Genomic DNA, 19051 nt, shown 5'->3' with positions numbered 1-19051 from the left:
AGCCGCGAGATCCCAGCTCCAGTAATTTCTTCGTTTCATTTTAAAAGTTTCCGACTTCATAGGATTTTCTCAAGTAGAACAATGCCATGGGCAATAAAAATCGATTGTCAAAGCTTGAATTTTATTTATCAACGATTCGTTGTTCATGTGGAGGATAAAATTTTTAGAGGAATAGCTCTTACTATTCGATGATCTTGGTCACAAATCTTTTGATTTACCGAAAAAAATGCTTCTGCATAAGTCAAAACATTTGTCTATTAACTTTTAAATCAGAAAAAAAATAAAGACTTCCGATTGAAATATCACGTGTAGTGACAGGAACAATTTTTGTTGTTTGTATATTTTATAGGCGATTTTCTGTCATCCGCGATTGAGAAATAAATTAAACTAACCAAAAAGTCGATATTTAAAAAATATTTGATGTAACGTATAACGTACAACGGAATTCAAAAAATATCAGAAAAATGTATACATTCTGCGAACGAACAGCCCATATACATATTATATACCGATTACGATCTGCGAAGATTCCTGAAGAGTGAGCACAAGTGTACGTAGTCATGCGGCGAGGAGAAGAGAAAGAAGGACAGGGAGAAGGTTAAGCGATGTTCCAGGCCTTCAGGCACAAGGCACAACAGTGAACAGTCTCGCAACAGCGACGTTGCGGGTCCGTCGGAAGCCCAACGAGTTTTTTTTCTCTAGTCTCCGATCGACACGTACGCAAGGATTCTGTATAATTCTCAACCTCGATTCGGCTCTTCTCATTCGAACTCTTGATTCTACGTGAAGGTTTGTTGATAGATAAAATATTCTTTTTCATTTTTTACCGGAATTTTTTGCGTAATGTTTATCGCGAGAAATGATCGTTGTAATGACCGATCGTAAAATTAAAAACGCCCACCGAAGAATGTTTTTGCAGCTATCTTTTCGAAAGTACTATTCAAAAAAATGAGCTTTCCACTATCTTTGATCCACCAAAAAAATATCAGTAATTCACGCATTTGAAAAAGTGTGGACAAATTTTTACAATAGCACAAAAAAAGGTATGTCGAGGACTCCACGACTTTACCGTTACCTTCTGCGGTCCGTGAAGCCAAAGACTCGTCACCGCGTGTGCCTTATTATTTTCATTCCTGAAGCTTATAACCCGCTCGTTTCACGTCTATACTTCTAAGCGTTGGTATAAAAGTTTCCCGACTCGACTCGAGTTCATTCAACGACCTTGCCGTTTCAGCGTTTGACAATAAATATTCATTGATTCGTAAAAAAAATTTCGTAAGCCTCAAAGCCCGATCATCTCGCGTTTCACGGAACTTAGCTTACTACTTTTTAAAATACTTTTACAACACGCGCTCTATTAGCGTTGTGCAATCATCGGTTTCCGAGAAATCTTTGAATTTCTGGAAACTTATTATTCGGTATTCAAAAAAAATCGCGAGTCGCAGGATTATTGAAGTTATTTATTTCTTAGTGACAGAAACTATTTTTTTCTTCTTGAAATTGCACAGCAGAGAATAAAAAAAAAAAAAGGGAAAAATGGCCGAGTGCCCGAAAACCGTGTTCGTAACCGGCGGAGCCGGTTACATAGGCAGTCACTGCGTCATCGAGCTCCTTCAATCCGGCTACGAGGTAGTAGCGATTGACAACTTCGCAAACAGTGTTTCCGGAGACGACGGCCAATCGGTGGCTCTCTTGAGAGTCGAAAAAATCACGGGAAAAAAAGTGCCGTTTTACAATTGCGATCTTACCGACCGCGATGAGCTCGAAAGAGTTTTTAACAAGGTAAGACTGACTGATAAATTCAATTGTAAGTTTTAAATCGTGAATTTACTTGAAATACAAATGATTTTAGCACAAAATCGACTGCGTCATCCATTTCGCGGCTATCAAAGCTGTCGGAGAGTCGATGCAAGTTCCTCTTCACTATTACCGTAACAACATCATAGGCGCCATCAATTTACTCGAGGTAACAACTCATTTACGCGTAATCAATGACGAAACAACCCACAAATTCCTCATTTATTGTTATTTTTGCTCTGAAAGGTCATGAAAGCCGCCCAATGCTTTCAATTCGTATTCAGCAGTTCGTGCACAGTTTACGGTGAGCCCGAGAATCTCCCGATCGCCGAAGACCATCCGGTTGGTAACATAACTAACGTTTATGGCAGAACAAAGTATTTTATTGAGGAGATGTTGACGGACATCTCGAGAGCGGAAAAAATGTGGAACATCATATTTTTGAGATACTTCAATCCCGTTGGTGCTCATCCGAGTGGTTTGATAGGCGAAGACCCAACGAAAGCCTACACAAATCTCATGCCCTACATCGCTCAAGTAGCACTGAGAAGGAAACCAGAGCTCGTGATATTCGGCGGAGATTATCCGACCGAAGACGGCACGGGTATGCAATCGCAATTGTGCACGCAGCATTGGACAAAAATTCAATACGATAAAGATCATTTTTTTGCCCAGGCATTCGCGACTACATTCACGTGATGGATTTGGCAACCGGGCACGTCGCGGCATTGGCTGCCTTGCGAAAACAACACTCTAGACTCAAAGTCTACAATTTGGGCACAGGGAAAGGCGTATCCGTCCTTCAGCTGGTGAAAACTTTCGAAAAAGTTACGGGTACGAAGGTCCCTTACGTAGTGCGGGAGAGACGAGAAGGTGACATCGTATCGATGTACGCGAATGCGGAATTGGCCGCGAAGGAACTCGGCTGGTCAGCCAAATGCACCGTCGAACAAATGTGTAAGGATCGACGGAAACTCTCCTCGAAATTCTGCCGAAATTTCTGAAATCTGAAAAAAAAACGTTTCATTCTCACTGAAAGATGTTCACTGAATCTCGAAAAAAAAATTCAAACTATTCATTGTTCTCACTTAACGATTTGAACATCTTTTAACAGGTGAAGATTTTTGGAGGTGGCAGACGATGAATCCGAATGGTTACCGCGTGTCTACTAACGGCGATGCGAACCACGATTGAGCAACAAATAACACAGTATTTTATATAACCGATTTGTCAGTACCGTGACCAAAGCCCACACTATTTTGTAAAGATTAAAATATCGTCAAACTCACATACATAAACTCAACAAGTGGACTGGGCCTGAAGTCCTCCCTTAGGGGCTCGCTATTCCACTGCTCGGAAGTTGTATTGTCTGCGGGGAATGTTTTCAATCGTCCAGTAATTAAAGGAACAAATAAATACACATAAAAGAAAATAGAAATCACTTCACACTGCTGTTTGATGTGAATTTCCTAGTTTTATTGAGTCGTGAGCGTTTGCACGAGTTTACGTAACAGATCTTTTTGCTCTGTATCCAAATACGGCCAGAGTTCGCCCTCCAGTTCTAAAAGAGCTTGAATATCGTGCGACTGACATGCGAGCACCAGGGATTGGAGTAACAAAAATTCGTCCTCGCACATATTGGCACCTGCAACAAAATCAGTTTTTTTTTATTGGATATGGAAATTTAATAGAGTCAATATTTGCTTCCTTGGCTCCAGACTCATCGGATAGTATTGTTTTCTGAATGTGAATAGAATCAAAAAGGAACCAAATCTTTTGCTTGAAATACAAAATTCTTGAATTTGAATTACCAACGCTCGAACTTTCTTCAACCCACGCGTATTTTTCGAGAACTTCACCCAACGAAGCCGGTAATCTTTGGGGCGTTGGTTGAAGAATCAGGAGCAAAAGCACCCGATCAACTTCATATTTGTGTAAAATTTTTCGGTAATTTCCTGTTTTGGTACAGGCAACATTGGCCTCAATCAAGTCGACTAATTCTGTGATGACGCTTAATGCCGCACCGTAATCAGCTTGTTTAGTGTAAAAGGTTGCCAGTTTTCCTATTGCCAGTGTCGTCGGTAATATGCTGATCGACTTTCGCAGCTGTTGAGCTCCGGCTGGTGTCGGACCAATCGCTGAGGCTAATTCTATCACAGTACCAGCCGATATCATTCCAAATCCGTGATCGCTCTGAACAGAGGCCACTGAATGACCAAAACAACTGACAGCTGCCTATGCTCATGGGAAAAAAAATGTATTCACTCCAAAAAAGAACTTTATTTTGAAACGTAGAATTTTGACTGATCTTCGAGTACCGATTTGAAAGATAAGCACACATTGTTATTTTCAGATCCATACAAATGTGTCGGTATAGAAAAACCGTACCTGCAAGTTCTCTTGACCAACCGAGGGACATCCTATTCTGTTATTTTTCTCTTCAGCTGTTAGAAATTGTCTCCCGGCTTTCATTAATTCGTTTATTTCAGCTGATGTATTTCCCAGAGTACGGTAACAGCGAGCAACTGCTAGCCAACTTAAACCGGCATACTGCCATAGTTCCTCCTGTTCGCATTGTATGGCAAGCACAGCTGTAACATGTGACATTGAATATTTTTTATTGAAAATAAAATTTGAATCTAAGAAATACTTTTAAAAATTAGAAACAAGTGAAGACCGAATTTTAGAGATCAATCACTGTTCTGGTCTGCAATTCTGTAAAAACGGAATAATTTCGGAAACGTAGGCAGAATTGAAAGTGAGAAGATTCAAATTATGTAGTTGTTTAAATTTTTTTCATATAATCAAAAATGATATTCACCAAACTGTTCAGCAGCTTCAGCTACATTAGGTTTTCTCAAGAACCGTCTGAAAAAATGATGAGCAAAAAAACGAGTCGATTATTATTTGTATAACCAACAAATCGAGATTTTTATTTTTATAAAATTACTTTTTGAGTTTGTTACTTATGACGTGATATTTAGCCAAGAATTCATTCGATTCTCTAGTATCCGATACGTTGTGATCACCCAATGAAATCGGATCCATCTTCAAATGAATTTTAAAGTTAGAATTAAACTTTTGATTATTTTCCCGACATCTTTTCCGAACTGACGTCGCACGTATCGAATCCCAAGAATATTTTCATTATTGTCAAAAGTCAAACACTCCCACTCTCCATCAACACATTTTATAAAGTAAGCGAAGTTATTGATCGTTTGACAAACATGTTAATATTTGGCACTAATTTGATGGTGGTTCATGGTGCACTGTTTGAGTCAGTAACGCAGAAAAGAAAAGATTAATTATAAACAATAGAAATAATTATAGGTTAGGTTAGTGTTTTTCTGCGTGTCTATAACTATATATATGGCACCGCCAGCAGTGCCAGTTGCCGACGGTCAATCTTAACGAAATTTATCCAACGGCCGCAACAGAGTGCAGCATAAGACCGACAAAATTCTATTTGATCGTTATAGTAAGTACAAAACATTTAACATAAAACACTTTCAAACAGTTTTGATTGACTTGATGAATGAAATAAAAATAACATGACAATGAACAATGAAGAAACAAATGAAAAAAAAATCATAATGGTAATTATTATTTTTTTTACAACCTTACAAATCTATTTTACTATACTCAGGCTTTACATAATTCTTTCTCTATTATTACGATCCCCGATATTTGAAGCTAAAATAAATCATGAACGATTTCTTGAAAACAATTCCTTCAAATCTGATATGAGGAATTTTAATATATTTGATAATAAACGTCAGAAATTAGTTGATTAGAAAAATCATTCGGCCAAGTTCTCGGAGGTGTAAGTTGCTTATTTTTTCGCACGAGGTTTTCGCGTGAGCATGCGCACTGTTCCATAAATAAAGATATATGTCATAGGATGTCACGAGTCGTGAGTGCTAAAAATTCATCGTGTGGTACTTACTACATACTAAATTAATTATAATTTTAAATAAAAAAGAAAGACGAGTATTTCGATTATAAAATCATCCATACGGATTCTCGAGTCATCAGAGAGTCTCGTGACTCCGTAATCCAAGTTTCACAAGGGATTGTATCTATGTATTAGAATATTTCTTAATGAGATGAAAATTTGTTGTATCCCGGCAATATGTTTGAGAAGGTTAGCAATAATTCTGCGACACCTCCGCCCTCTAGCCGGGTTCTCCCTCAAATCCCACCCTGTATGTATGCGTGCGTTTTATCATCAATACTGCTCGATCCAAAACTCAAATAACATTTCCAATTTACAGTGTGAACGTGAATACTTCATTGAATTTGTTGGTTGACACCTATCCTTTTCTTCACAGATTGAACAAACCCACAATATTCAATCGACTTTTCATCACAATTTTATAGAAAAAATTTACTTTTTTCGATGATTGCACTACGAGATTCGTATCATATATCCAGCAGTTATTTTAAATCGAAATATATGATAAATAAAATGATATTCTAGATTGAAAAAATATAAGGTTTGAATCTGTTGAGGTTCCTAAAAATATTGGATAATTTTATCGGTGCGTACACAGTTTGAAAAAAAAATGATTGAATTCGGAACGAGAAAATCGAACATATATTTTATATCACCTTCTATGGGATATATATCTATACAAGTGAGGCGGTATCTCGCACGAGGTATGTAGCAGACACGAGCATTTGCCCGAGTCTGGTTCACGCTCAGTTCACGTCCGACCGTCCTTCGGCCGCGGTTCGACACGACAGTGCGTGTCGGTTATCCCTTTCGTCCATCCATTTCCCTCATGGTTCATAGTCACAGCCAGTGGCAAAATTTCCACTGACTGTAACGAAACTTTGAACTACAAGTTTCGAAAAAAAGTTAAGAGAAAAAATATTAGTTAACACGAATGAATAATCATTATGGCTTTACGTGGCAAAATATCAATTGTGTTTGTTATCACCGCGAGTGTTTTAATGTTTCGTGCTGATGCCAGATCATGGGGTAAGTTGAATGAAAATAAAGGAAAAACATTTGGTAGATTTTCCTGGATACTATATTATATATTATAAGACCGGCGGCGCATTCGTACGTGCGGCACATCGATGTGGAACATACACACTAGCTTGAAATACGATGCGCTCGTGGTATCGCTCCATTCAGCCAGTTCTTCGTGTCACGTACGCCACGATACCACATGAAATTTCCTTATTTTCTGTTTACTTTTCCGATCGATGAATGTATTAAATCTTACTTGTGATGAATGAAAAAAATCTCACCGAATCCTTCACTCCCCGTTATGCTTATCATTTCTCGTTTATTCAACACGAAAATAAACGTATTTTACGTAACTAATGTCAATGCATCGCAGAGGTGACCGCCAAAAGAGACGCGCGCGCGTGCGCTCCCACGTTTTCTCCCTGTGTGCGTTGTGTACCCGCGTAACTTTGACTACAATCTCATTTTTTTGCGATTTTTAACTTTCCCTCGAAGCATTTATTGAACTAATTAAAGCTTTAACCTAAAAAATTTTTTTCACCGGCCAATCTTTCTCACCATTTTTTTCCGTTTTATCATCAATTCTATCATTTTTTTTCTTCCTACTCAATCGTTCAGGGAGGCTTTTTCAGCGTTCAATCTTCTATTACGTATGCACTCGCTCAATCTCTATTATTCTATATCGATGACATAATTCTCATTCGTTGCATAAACCGATTAACGAAATATGCTAAATTCGTTAATATTCGGCATAATGCATCGGGATTAATAGGACTTTTTTGTCATTGATATCCGCTGGTACTTTTTTCGATGGCTCGTCGTTGATGAGTCGGAAAAAATGTTCATCTCTCAAGTCCAAAAAAAGTCATGACCGAAGCTCAGCAAAATCGCTCGAAGAAAAAAGTTTTCTCGGCTTTCCAGAATTCCGTTGTTGCGGTGATACTCGATCCACGAACATTCTAAAAACACGACGCTGAAGTTTCCAACGTTGGAGTTCAACGAAATGAACGAAAAAAACGTTTTTAATTCACTAATTATTTATTTCACGAATCGTTGGTGCAGCTTGAAAAACTACGAATCGCAAATTTGGCAGGGAACAAAATAGGAGAATTACTGGAATTATTGGAGAGTTTTTTTCGATCATTTCGTTGGACTCCAACGTTGGAAACTTCAGCGTCATCTAAAAACATTCGTGACATGCTGAGCTTGCACCAAAAAAATTTCAATTCGCTGCCTTCTTCAAGCTGATTTTCTACTGCAAATATTTAACCGTCAATAAATCACTAAAGTTTCTAAATATTAGTATATTTCATTATGTAAATATTAATATATTTCTATTCTAATTCATCAATATTTCAAATCGTTCAAATTTTGCTTGGACAACAATGAAAGAATGGGCTGAACGGCGAAGAAAAATGAATCCTTCGCATCGTGACGAGCGAGCTGTAACATTTTGAGAAACGATGTTCGACAGAACACGGCGCATACATAACCCGAGACAATAATATTCGTCAATCATATATATGTTTTGCGTTTTTCGTGAAAATCAATATTGTGAGAAACTGGATAAATAAGATGACGCTGAAGTTTCCAACGTTGGAGTCCAACGAAATGATCGAAAAAAACTCTCCAATAATTCCAGTAATTCTCCTATTTTGTTCCCTGCCAAATTTGCGATTCGTAGTTTTTCAAGCTGCACCAACGATTCGTGAAATAAATAATTGGTGAATTAAAAACATTTTTTTCGTTCATTTCGTTGGACTCCAACGTTGGAAACTTCAGCGTCGTTAAATAAGATGCGACAGTGTTCCTGTCACAGTCTATGTACAAACGTTTACGAACATTTATTTGAAGTTTGTACAAAAAATACCTTTACCGATCTAAAAAAACGATCTAAAAAAATTCTCCGAAAATTCCAGTAATTCTCCAAGTTCGTTTCCTGTCGAATTTCCAATTCGTAGTTTTTCAACCTCCACTGATACTTCGTGAAATAAAAAATTAGTCAATTGAAAATGTTTTTTCCCTCATTTCGTTGGACTCCAACGTTGCAAACTTCAGCATTGTTACAAAAGGTGCAAATTGGTGATGAAAAATGGTTAATTCGACGAAAAAAACGGGGACGAAATAAAGCGATTGGAATTTTGATTTTTCAATATATTTCTTTCCTTCTGTCAACGTTCCGCTACTATATAAGAACGTTACGAGGTTTGAGAGCTGGTGTCGTATGTCCCGCTCGTTTTATTGGCCCGCGATCATCTTTCGTTGCTGCGTAAACTAAAAAAGAGGCGAGATACGAAATAAAGATCTCAGTGTTAAATGGAATGGAAGTTTAGCGCTACCCGTTTTTCCGAGGTGAAAGTCTGTCGCTGCATAAAACATTCGAGGTGAAGAGGGTCGAGGATGAAGCACGTCGCATTCGCGCGTAATTCATTTCAGAACGTGTGATTTTGCTTCCTCGTCCAACGATCTTGTTTTGTTTTCGTCACCCTCCCCCCTCCCTCTTTCCCTCCCTCGCGCCTACAGCTACACAGCGGCGGCGTCCAGTAACTTCTCTTTCCGTGAGTCACAGCATACCGTAAAAACACCGTTCGTTCCTGTATACGAAATATTTTATTTCTAGAAGTTTTGAAAGGCGAAATTGAACGAGAGAATCATCGAACCCTATCGAATCGCTCGCAATTGCGAAATACACTTGACTCTAATCTTTAGTGCTCTTGTCAGTTGTACAGACGTAAATATAACTATTGACGATATAATTCTGTGCGGAGAAGAAACTTTGTTCGTGATAACTACAAATTGGTTTATCGTCGAACGGACGGGGAGAGAGCGAGCGAGAGAGACTCGTGCGAAAAAATTGAAAAACTGCTCGACCGTGTTTACTCGATGCAGATCTGGTAAGGCGCACATCATTTTTTGCGTAATATCACGTTAACGGTCTCATGCACTTGATAAAAAGGTCAACTTTCGGAAAAGTACGTCTCGTCGCGGATTCGAGTATTGAAAAAATACGAATACAGATAATCGAACTCTGGGAATAACGTAAAAGCCAATTTTCCTCATAACATGTTTACTAAATGAAATCGTCATTTTCACACTCGCCATCAGATTACAAAACGTGCTTTATCGAGACTCTCGCTATCGTGGCCATATTTGCTCACGATTTTTTGTACCGATAATAAATTCGTTTTTTTTCAATCTGACCCTTCCGATAAAAATAAACATTCGAGCGGTGATTACGCAGGATATTTTCTTCGTTTTCTCTCTTCGTAACTTGACCTTTCTATCCTTAAGGAAACGTGCGCAGAGAGTCGCTTACCGCAGTGCGCGTATTTAAAAATACACATTTTTAAACGCATCTGGATTGAAGTGACAAAACCTTAAGTAATAGAAAATGAACTTTGATTTATGTTCGACTCGTCAAACAGTCACGGTTTCGCGGTAACGATTTAACTCGTTTATTTTTCTTCGATACAATCCTCGCCATTGAATCGAGTTGCCGCGAGACGCGATGAAAATTATCAATTTTACGACGAATATCGGAATTGGATAATCAACGTTCCTCGAGATTCTTTCGAAATCGCGATGTACTAATAGTCGGCGAATGATCTTGCAATTTTCATCGTACAAAATGGATTCTCGCCTCGAGAATAATCTTAAATTCATGACTTTTTTATCCTCTGCTTACAGCACTTTGTGAAGTGTCAAAAAAAACGTTGAAAAGATTCGTCGAAGGTATCGCTGTTTTGGGTTCCAGTTAAAATATCGTGTAACGCGGGCTCGCCCACATAAATGTCATTTGCGTCGTCGATTTCCTTCCAAACTTATCGACTACATTCCGTCGTGTCCGAATAAATCCACGAATAAATAAAAGTTTTAAAAGATTATTGATTTACAGATTTGGCGGTGACGATCGGCAAGGAAGTTCAATTTTTCGGAAACAATGGGACCCCGACAGGCCACTTTGGGAATCGTGACGCCATCGATCTCGGTGGAATCGCTTACGACGATTCGTCAAGATTAATGTTCCTGAGTGACACTAGGAATGTGAATTTAACGATATTCACTAAAAAACTGACTGCTGATACGGACTTCGAGACAAGGACGCTGCACACGCGTGAGTTTGAAAAATTCAACGCCATAAAACTGACGGAAAAATTGTTTTTTCGCTCATTTCGTTAATAAAATCGTTGAACAAACGCTTTTTCAGGAGAAAATAGAACATCGATCATCGGAATGGTTTACGATAAAACAACGGAAAATTTGTTTTGGACGGACACGAAAGAACAGGCTGTAATGAGCATGCACGCATCGTCGAATGGATCGAGCCCGAGGGACCCGATCACTGTTCTCAAATTACCGGACAAATTACCACGTGGGATATCCTTGGACGTGTGCAACCGGTCAGTGACACGAATTTTGACTGTCCATCAAAAATGATCAAATTCCATTCAAATTCGAGCTCCCGCACAAAATTTTGATGACAAAAGAATTTTTATGTGATTCGCCTCATTTCCCATTGCTTCGCACTCGATTGAGTTATTTTTATTATTGAATGCGCGGAATCGTATGTGGACGAGAGGAAAATGCAGTTTTTTTTTCCACAAGAACGATAAAAATACGAGCATCCCCATGAAATTAATCGATCGAATGAGTTTTAAAATTGCCTCCTTTTTTTGGGATGTTCCAGACGTCTGTATTGGGCGAACAGCAACATGTCACATCCCAGCATAGAGAGTTCGAACCTGGACGGGAGCAACGCGACGATAGTCGTAAGCAAAAATCTGTACGAGCCGTTGGGAGTTACGGTGGATCATTGGACTGGAAAATTATATTGGATCGATGACGAAGAAGGTGTTTATTACAAAATCGAGAGGAGCAATTTGGACGGGAGTGAACGTGAAATTTTGGTTTACGGACGACACCAGCAACCTTATGACTTGGCGGTGGACCGCGATAAAATTTATTGGACGGATTGGACGTACAGAGCCATTTGGAGTATAAAGAAAAATCCTCACCCCAGTGAACTCCCGAGCGTTTGGGCTTCTTTTCATGCCTTCCATCGAGATGCCGATCCAAAGTGTATCATCGCACGCGACAATCTTGGCCCCATCAATTGTGCTGCCATGCGAAACGAACAGATTAATATTGTTTCGAGTTTGTCCAATTTCGCAGGACAAGAAAACGACAACCTCATCACGAGCACCGAGGAAGTTGACGCTATCAAAGAGTCCGCCTTCAAATGTCTCAACGACGGTGTGCATGATTCCGCTGTTGACAAATGCAACTGCAAACCTGGGTAATTTCCCGCGAGCAAACAAAAATATTACTGTAGGATTATTAGTGGTTATCGTGTGATTTGTTTAAAAAAAAAAAAAAGAAGTTGAATGTCAGCTTGAATGACGAAAAAAGACGTGTCAATTGAAATTATGTTCTGATTCTTTTATATTTTAAGTTCATAAAGAATTATTAATTGTTTTCTTTTTTTGTAACACTCTTTTTGCATTACAGTTTTGACGGTTTGTACTGCGAGAGATCAATGTGCCATAACTATTGCCTCCACGGTGAATGTTTCATAACTTCGAACGGTCAGCCACGCTGCAAATGCGGGCCATCGTTCCAGGGCCCGCGATGCGAGCAAAATGTGTGCCTCGGTCATTGTCTAAACGATGGTTATTGTTCGATTAAAAATGGGGAGCCGTATTGTACTTGTAAAAATTCGAGAGGTCCACGTTGCGAGCAAGTGCACGACGTTGATGAAATTTGTTCGATATTTTGTCTGAGTGGGCTCACTTCGTTGAGCACCATCGATACAAGTTTGTGCAGGTAAGTTTCATTCTCGTCGAACGAAAAATTCGTTCCAGCGATGTACAACTTTGACACGGCTTCATTGATGTATCGTGAATTTTTCGTTCAAATTTTTTACAGCTGCGCGAATGAGACCCAAAACTTAGGGGAATTGAGCACCTACGCCGATAAACTCTGGTGCAAAACGGTGATACTCGGACTATCGACCCTGTCGGGTTTGCTTTTCGTACTGGTCGGGATACTTAGCTTTTATGTACATAAATTCAGACACCAACGACGAATAAGGAAGCACATCGTCGTTAACAAGGCGAGCACGCCTCTTACTGCTCGGCCTCAAATAGCGGGTGATCAATGTGAGATTATGATTGAGAATTGTTGCAACATGAACATTTGTGAAACGGTGAGTAGCTTTTAAATAGATGAACACAAACAGTGTTGAAAATTTCGATTTTCCTGTTTAGACTAAGAGGAAATATGAATATTGTTTTTTTTTTTCATCTATTGCAGCCGTGCTTCGAACCGAAACTGCGAAATACCGACTCCCGAATTCGTAAGAAGGACGAAAAGAACTCTCTGCTGGACAATATGGAGGGAAACTCCTGCTAGCACGAGTCAAATCTTCGTCGAAGAAAATGACGAAAGTCGTTGGGACTTAAACTGGGTGGTTTGGCAGGGAAGCTTTTCTTATGATTCGAGGTCAAGTAGTAACTCGAATCAAGAAAAGAGACACTAGTATTATTGTTAAGTTTGATGGTTATTACGCCAGCGATGAGTGAGGTGAGCGTCCAGTTCACCGAACAAAAATCGTACACACTCTCACACACACACATACACACACACACACTTTTCTATTGCGAAAAAAGAGAGAGAAGATGTAAAAATCGATTGAAAGAACAGCAGTTTCAGGACCAACTTAAGCTTCAGATCCTGAGTGCTGTTTTATTAAAGTCGAAATATGGGCATCGTTCGAAATGGGATCACGAAAAAGTAATCAATTATTTTTGTAGCAGCTTAAAAAAAGGAATCGCACAAGCGGCGAATATTTCGAATAATTGTTCTTTCATAAAGAATATAAATATTTTTTCATCGAATTTTTTTACTCGTTTCTCTATTGAACTATCTCGAAAAGTATTTATTTGGCCTTTCGAGCGATGTTTGTGTTCCAAAAAGTCTTTAAATCGTTTATCGAGCTTCTCGAGTTGTGCCTAATTGTAAAACATTGTTTTTTTTTTTCGTTCTGTTAATCGTGGAAGCTTCGGAATTTTTACGGTTAATGGGCCAATCGTAGAGCAAATTACGCCGTTCATTCGGCCAGTGAGTAGTTGCACAGGCTCTCTATGAATTTAAACATGTAAATCAATCGTGTTCAAGTCCAGGTATGCATACGAACGTACGTTATCTGATCGTCGCTCGCTCTGACTCAAACACATTGGTTTTCATATTCGATTGGTCATTATCTTTTTCTTCGTTGTTAAGATTTAATCTGAAGCGTCCTATTTTTGTTGCCAAAGAGTACACGATATAACATGAGACCGATCATTTTCTTTTTTTTTTTACTTCACCATTCGCTGTAAGTAGATAACATTTTACCCCATTTATTTGTTGTTTTTTTTTTATCGTCGTATAAGTTAGCGTATGAATTGCGAAACATCCAAAATCGAAAATGGTGACGAAGATTTCGAGACAGCGCAATTTCCATTTTGAATCGTATATCGATCATCGATTAGCGAAAAAAAAACTTTATTCTTCACTTCATATGAACTTCCGTTAAACATATCCAACACGACTTTTGAGCCCGGCTAATTAGAGGCTCACACGCAACGCCCATGAAAATACACATCCCCGATTGCTGCGCTGATTTTATTAGTCCTCGTTAACGAAAATAACTGAAGATCGTTCAGCTCGTACATTCCTAACTGTAAATGGAGTTTTTCATCGAAATATTCCAACATTCTTGGGCTTGGGGATAGAATATTATTTCGGGTAGATTCCAGAAATTGAAAAATTCATTAAAAAACTAAGCGCAAATTATTTATCAGCTTTGCAAAATCATTTTTTTCAAATGCCTTTAATCCTTCGAATCGAATCGATGTCGTAACTAGGAATGCACGAGCCGAAACTCTTCGGTTTTCAACGTCTTCGGGACAAAATCGAGGGACAAAAAATGCTTCACTAAACTATACCTAAATACTGAAAATAATTGAATTGCGTCAAATTAGCAATGCAATAAAATGCCGTGAACGAAAAACTCCGATTTTATTGTACATAGAAAAATTTCATCATTCGTCCAACTTTGTATTCTTGTTTGCATTCATTCGCGACGTTTTATTCAGTGGTGATTTGACGTTTGAATTAAAATTCGAGAAGATTATGTACTTGATAAAAGACCGAAAAAAGTGGCGCAATCCCTTGGTAACTTAATGCATTACAATTGGTAGCCAAGAAAAAGTACGAAATAGTAAACTCCACACGGAAAACAGGGAGATGATGACCTTAAATATCGAATCTCTTGGATATGGAAAGAAAAGAAAAAAAAACAAAACAAAACAAGTTGTGTAAAGTGATATAAAAAGGAAAAAACGACTTCAAGGTTTTACAATTCCCATGTATTATGCGTTATTCCTGTACATAGACTATTAAATGAGATAGTGTTTTATTTCTATAGTAGTGTGTAAGGTCATCATGGTAATAAGTTCCGCAGGTTGTTGATCAATTGCAGCTCGTAACACGAAAACAGGGAGAAAAACAAAGTGGATTGATTTTTTAAGTAGTTCAGCTGAAGGATCAATTGTCGAAGATGAACTGTAGGGTTTGATATGCACCAAAGCAGTTAGTAGTATATATAAATATGTAGAGAAAATGAGAAAAAAAGAAAAGAAAAAAAAATCATGCGAGCCCACAGGACAAATACTAAGGATGAAAATCTGGCCTAACGACAGAGTAAGGTGAAAATGAAACTTGCGAATGAGCGCGATGGAGGTGATCAAGACGAAAATAGGACTACGCTCGGTTCTCAAGTTTAACGAAACATTTTTTCCTCGGTGTAATCTGAGAACTAACCAACGACTGCCTTTTTCGAGAGTTCAGCACTGAGCTAAAGGCACACGCTAGCAAATAAAAATGCAGTTCGTTCGGAAATCATGCTTGAACGATTGTTTCTTTTATATTTTTTATTGTCCTCGCTTTGTGTCGGAAAAAAATTCACAAAGATAGGCGCCCCCCTTCGACGTAGTGCGTATAACGAATACGTAATGATAAATTATCATGGAAAACTAATAATCTGTACCAACACACAAGATGAAAGACTTAAAAACGCGCTTTTGCACCCGAAAAAGTGTACCGGATTATTCATTTCTAATATTGTATAAAGTTTTTTGCTATAGATTATTATTATTGATATATATATACGGGAGAAAAAATTAATGGAAAATACCCTTCTCCCACACACTCATCCGCAGAGACGAGATAGTGGATTTATGGTGAAAGGGGTATAGTCCCAAAAAATACAAAAAAAACCAAAACAAAAAATGTCTAAAAACAAAGATTAATCTTGTAATCGGTATATTCGTCGAAAGTGATGAAGCTCGCTGTTTCGCCGAGCATAAAGTGCATTTCGAATACACCGATCTTAAGAATATTCGGTACTTATAAACAAATATATATATAAATATACTTGGGTACATGCAGATATATGCATGTATGTGAATTTACAAACGGACTTGGTACTATAACGTACTGTTCTTGGACGAGTAGTACATGCAGCCAAAAAAACAAACGAAATATATATAAATAAATATAATATCGAGGTGTACTTCCCAGGTAGAAAGTTCAATTCAATTGTTTTCCTGACTTTTTTTTCCCCACCAAAAAAACTCGCACACTTGACTCTGCTGTCGAGTGCGGGATTGAAAACTTGCGGTAATGCATCTGACATACCTCATTCGAGTAGAATTACAATGGATGATATCGTAAATGAAGAACAACTAGTATCAAATTTAATGCAATGTTTATCTGACCTCACACGAACGAATGAATAAAGATGATGTACATTGTATATGATTATCAAATAAAATGGGTCTATATCTTATTAATACATCGGTTTTTTCTTACTATCAATCATATTTCATCTTCGAAACCGGAAAAAACACAAAGGATCCTTGTGAAAATATCGAAGTTAGGAGTGGAATTAGAGCGAAGTTATTATAACGAAGAAAAATTCAACGCTGGCCTCGAGTTCCCACTAATTATCCGCTGCCAATTGCCCCTCCGGTAGTACCACCTTCTCGCCTGGCTTGAACGCTGGCATTCCGAGATACGGACAACTCGCACAGCGGAATGCATCTCCAAGGTAACACTGAAAATTGAGATCGTCGTGACTCGGATACTCTGCGGATTGACCGTTGATTCATTTAGACAGTGATAATCGCGAATCGACATTCTTATCAAGAGCGAACAACCGAATATTAGCATTGGTAAAAAACTGCTTATGATGAAAAGGTTCTGAAAAATTTGCGATTTTTGATAATAATTCTCTTATCCAAAAAACGAAAACCTAGCTTTCAATGATTCACGAACGTCCACGATGACGAGAAATAAATTAAATAAATTTAAATAAATTTTTTATATCGTGTAACTCACGTTTCCACATGATGAATTAGCGGTTTTCGGTTGTGGCTTTCCTCCGTTCAATTCTTCAGCTAATCCGCACGAGCAATCCTTACATGCTTTGCGTTTCCCTGTTGTACCGCACACTGGAATTTTTAACATTAAAAAATTATTGTTTTTGCTAATGGCTAATCGTACGTAGAATAAGAATCAAATTCATTTCCGCGAAATTCCTACTAAGTTTGTTTGTTGTACCCATTTTCAATTCAGAACAGCAACTGGAGTTTTTGTAAAGACTGTAAAACTTGTTGCACCGACTTTACTGAAATGTTTTAGTTGAAAAGAAAACGTACCCAAAAATTTGCCTTGCTCCGCCTTATTTTGACTTTCAGTACATGGAATGATATTATTTTTTGTCTTCCATGAATGCCGATTGCAATTGTACTCAAAAACCTATTTCAGTGAATAATTTTACGAATGTCTGAGACTAGCGATTCAAGTGGATATTTCAAAATTTATGATGTGGCCAAAACATGCATTGGACAAAGATAAATGACTTGGCCAAAATAGAGTGTCTAAAAGCTGTACCCATGCGAGGGTGTACATTGTGAAAATATATTTTCATATTCAAGAAATTCATATTGTTTGAAGTAATTTCCAAAAACGTGTGCATCGCTTTATTTTTTATTCGCTCATTGTTATCGTACCTCTTAGAGAAGCTGCTTCAGGTCTCACTATATCATCTTCTTCCAATAGATTGTCCTCGTCTATCAGATCATCCTCCACTACATCATCAATTTTCCAAACATTCGAAGCTGGTTGGGCAAGGTTCAATTTAACTGACGAGCCAATCTGTAATTTTTCATTCATCAAATCTTCAATTTTATTATCAAAAATCCCAAGAATATTGGATAAATGAATTTCAAAATTTATCACAAAAATTATCATTTTCCTTTTAATTCAGGATACATCAAAGGGTTGGATTAAAAGTAAAGAAGTCAAAATATTAAGGAACAAACCTCAAAGTTAGGTTTCTCAGCGATTATTGTACAAACTCCATCAAGCGGTTGTGGAAAAAGGCCCTCAGTTTTCATGTTCGAAGGAATTGCTTTGGAAGTTGTGCTTTTAATACTGAAACCACCTAATTTCAATTTCGAAATAGAGCTCCCAAACAAGTTGCTAGAGTCATCTTTTTTTCCAAGATCTATTGCTTGATAAAGAACAAGTGCACCTCCTGGTTTTAATATTTTTAACACCTCCGAGACATAATCATCAACATTTGTGAAAGAAAATACTGTATCCAGAGACGATGACTTGAGATTTCCTGAAACATAGTTTGACAAATGACAGTGCAAAATCAAAATAATTACAAGTGCAAATTACCAATACAGTCGCGACTGCTAAAATGTTAAGAGGTTAAAATGAGACAAAGTTAATCGAAATGGAAAATATTCAACTGGCAATCTGAAGCACACTTATATTGATTGAATTCTGAATAATATTTTCACGATCTCAATTACTAAATACCATTTTTAAATTCCGAAGGCCTCACGATTGTAATACGATCAGCTGATCCAATGATGTGGCTAACCTCGTCGAGGAAATCTTTCAGATCGACACTGCTGTTCAAAATGATAGCAACACTATCATCTTTTTTTAATAAATTAATCATATTTGAAAAAATTTTATTATCAATGCTGCTCGAACCAAATGTTTCAACTGTTGAAATTTCGATTTTGGTTAGTTGCACGGAATTGCGTCAGTACGGAATCAGTGATGAATGCGTATTCAAACATCAAATATAAACTGTAAACAAATATGGAGGAGCGGCCAAGAAGTTTCCAAAGGAAGCCGTGGCGCTATGAT

At 37.9% G+C, this 19051-nt stretch overlaps 4 protein-coding genes and 1 long non-coding RNA gene across 7 annotated transcripts; 2 read left to right on the top strand and 3 right to left on the bottom strand.

The window, feature by feature from the left end:
- Nucleotides 1–442: 442 nt before the first annotated feature.
- On the top strand, nucleotides 443–3238 carry LOC122409906 (UDP-glucose 4-epimerase-like). Of its 2 annotated transcripts, none has more exons than XM_043417811.1 (6): nucleotides 443–789; nucleotides 1512–1782; nucleotides 1853–1966; nucleotides 2044–2401; nucleotides 2473–2754; nucleotides 2912–3238. In XM_043417811.1, the coding sequence occupies exons 2-6, from the start codon at nucleotides 1537–1539 to the stop codon at nucleotides 2989–2991; spliced, it is 1080 nt and encodes a 359-aa protein (XP_043273746.1). In that variant the 5' UTR covers nucleotides 443–789; nucleotides 1512–1536; the 3' UTR covers nucleotides 2992–3238. The 2 variants fall into 2 exon arrangements, with proteins under 2 accessions (XP_043273746.1, XP_043273745.1); XM_043417810.1 differs by having other exon boundaries at nucleotides 444–789; nucleotides 1509–1782.
- A 13-nt stretch (nucleotides 3239–3251) lies between these two features.
- On the bottom strand, nucleotides 3252–5154 carry LOC122409907 (40-kDa huntingtin-associated protein-like). The gene is made up of 5 exons (XM_043417812.1): nucleotides 4748–5154; nucleotides 4619–4665; nucleotides 4186–4388; nucleotides 3609–4032; nucleotides 3252–3442 (listed from the first exon to the last, which is right to left on the bottom strand). The coding sequence occupies exons 1-5, from the start codon at nucleotides 4843–4845 to the stop codon at nucleotides 3273–3275; spliced, it is 942 nt and encodes a 313-aa protein (XP_043273747.1). The 5' UTR covers nucleotides 4846–5154; the 3' UTR covers nucleotides 3252–3272.
- A 1156-nt stretch (nucleotides 5155–6310) lies between these two features.
- LOC122409911 (uncharacterized) lies at nucleotides 6311–7576 on the bottom strand. The gene is made up of 2 exons (XR_006260790.1): nucleotides 7057–7576; nucleotides 6311–6638 (listed from the first exon to the last, which is right to left on the bottom strand). It is a non-coding gene; the product is annotated as an uncharacterized lncRNA (long non-coding RNA).
- cue (Protein cueball) lies at nucleotides 6633–16673 on the top strand. Of its 2 annotated transcripts, none has more exons than XM_043417804.1 (7): nucleotides 6633–6781; nucleotides 10671–10889; nucleotides 10983–11175; nucleotides 11463–12071; nucleotides 12284–12598; nucleotides 12701–12980; nucleotides 13088–16673. In XM_043417804.1, the coding sequence occupies exons 1-7, from the start codon at nucleotides 6700–6702 to the stop codon at nucleotides 13184–13186; spliced, it is 1797 nt and encodes a 598-aa protein (XP_043273739.1). In that variant the 5' UTR covers nucleotides 6633–6699; the 3' UTR covers nucleotides 13187–16673. The 2 variants fall into 2 exon arrangements, with proteins under 2 accessions (XP_043273739.1, XP_043273740.1); XM_043417805.1 differs by lacking the exon at nucleotides 6633–6781 and adding an exon at nucleotides 10164–10507.
- On the bottom strand, nucleotides 16570–18993 carry CIAPIN1 (cytokine induced apoptosis inhibitor 1). The gene is made up of 5 exons (XM_043417815.1): nucleotides 18713–18993; nucleotides 18205–18509; nucleotides 17893–18037; nucleotides 17219–17331; nucleotides 16570–16934 (listed from the first exon to the last, which is right to left on the bottom strand). The coding sequence occupies exons 1-5, from the start codon at nucleotides 18855–18857 to the stop codon at nucleotides 16821–16823; spliced, it is 822 nt and encodes a 273-aa protein (XP_043273750.1). The 5' UTR covers nucleotides 18858–18993; the 3' UTR covers nucleotides 16570–16820.
- Between the last annotated feature and the right edge of the window lie 58 nt (nucleotides 18994–19051).

The sequence above is a fragment of the Venturia canescens genome, chromosome 4 (genome assembly GCF_019457755.1).
Source record: "Venturia canescens isolate UGA chromosome 4, ASM1945775v1, whole genome shotgun sequence".
Lineage (NCBI taxonomy): Eukaryota > Metazoa > Arthropoda > Insecta > Hymenoptera > Ichneumonidae > Venturia > Venturia canescens.
The sequence above is the reverse complement of the archived record's forward strand: the minus strand, read 5'-3'. Positions and strand labels throughout refer to the sequence as shown.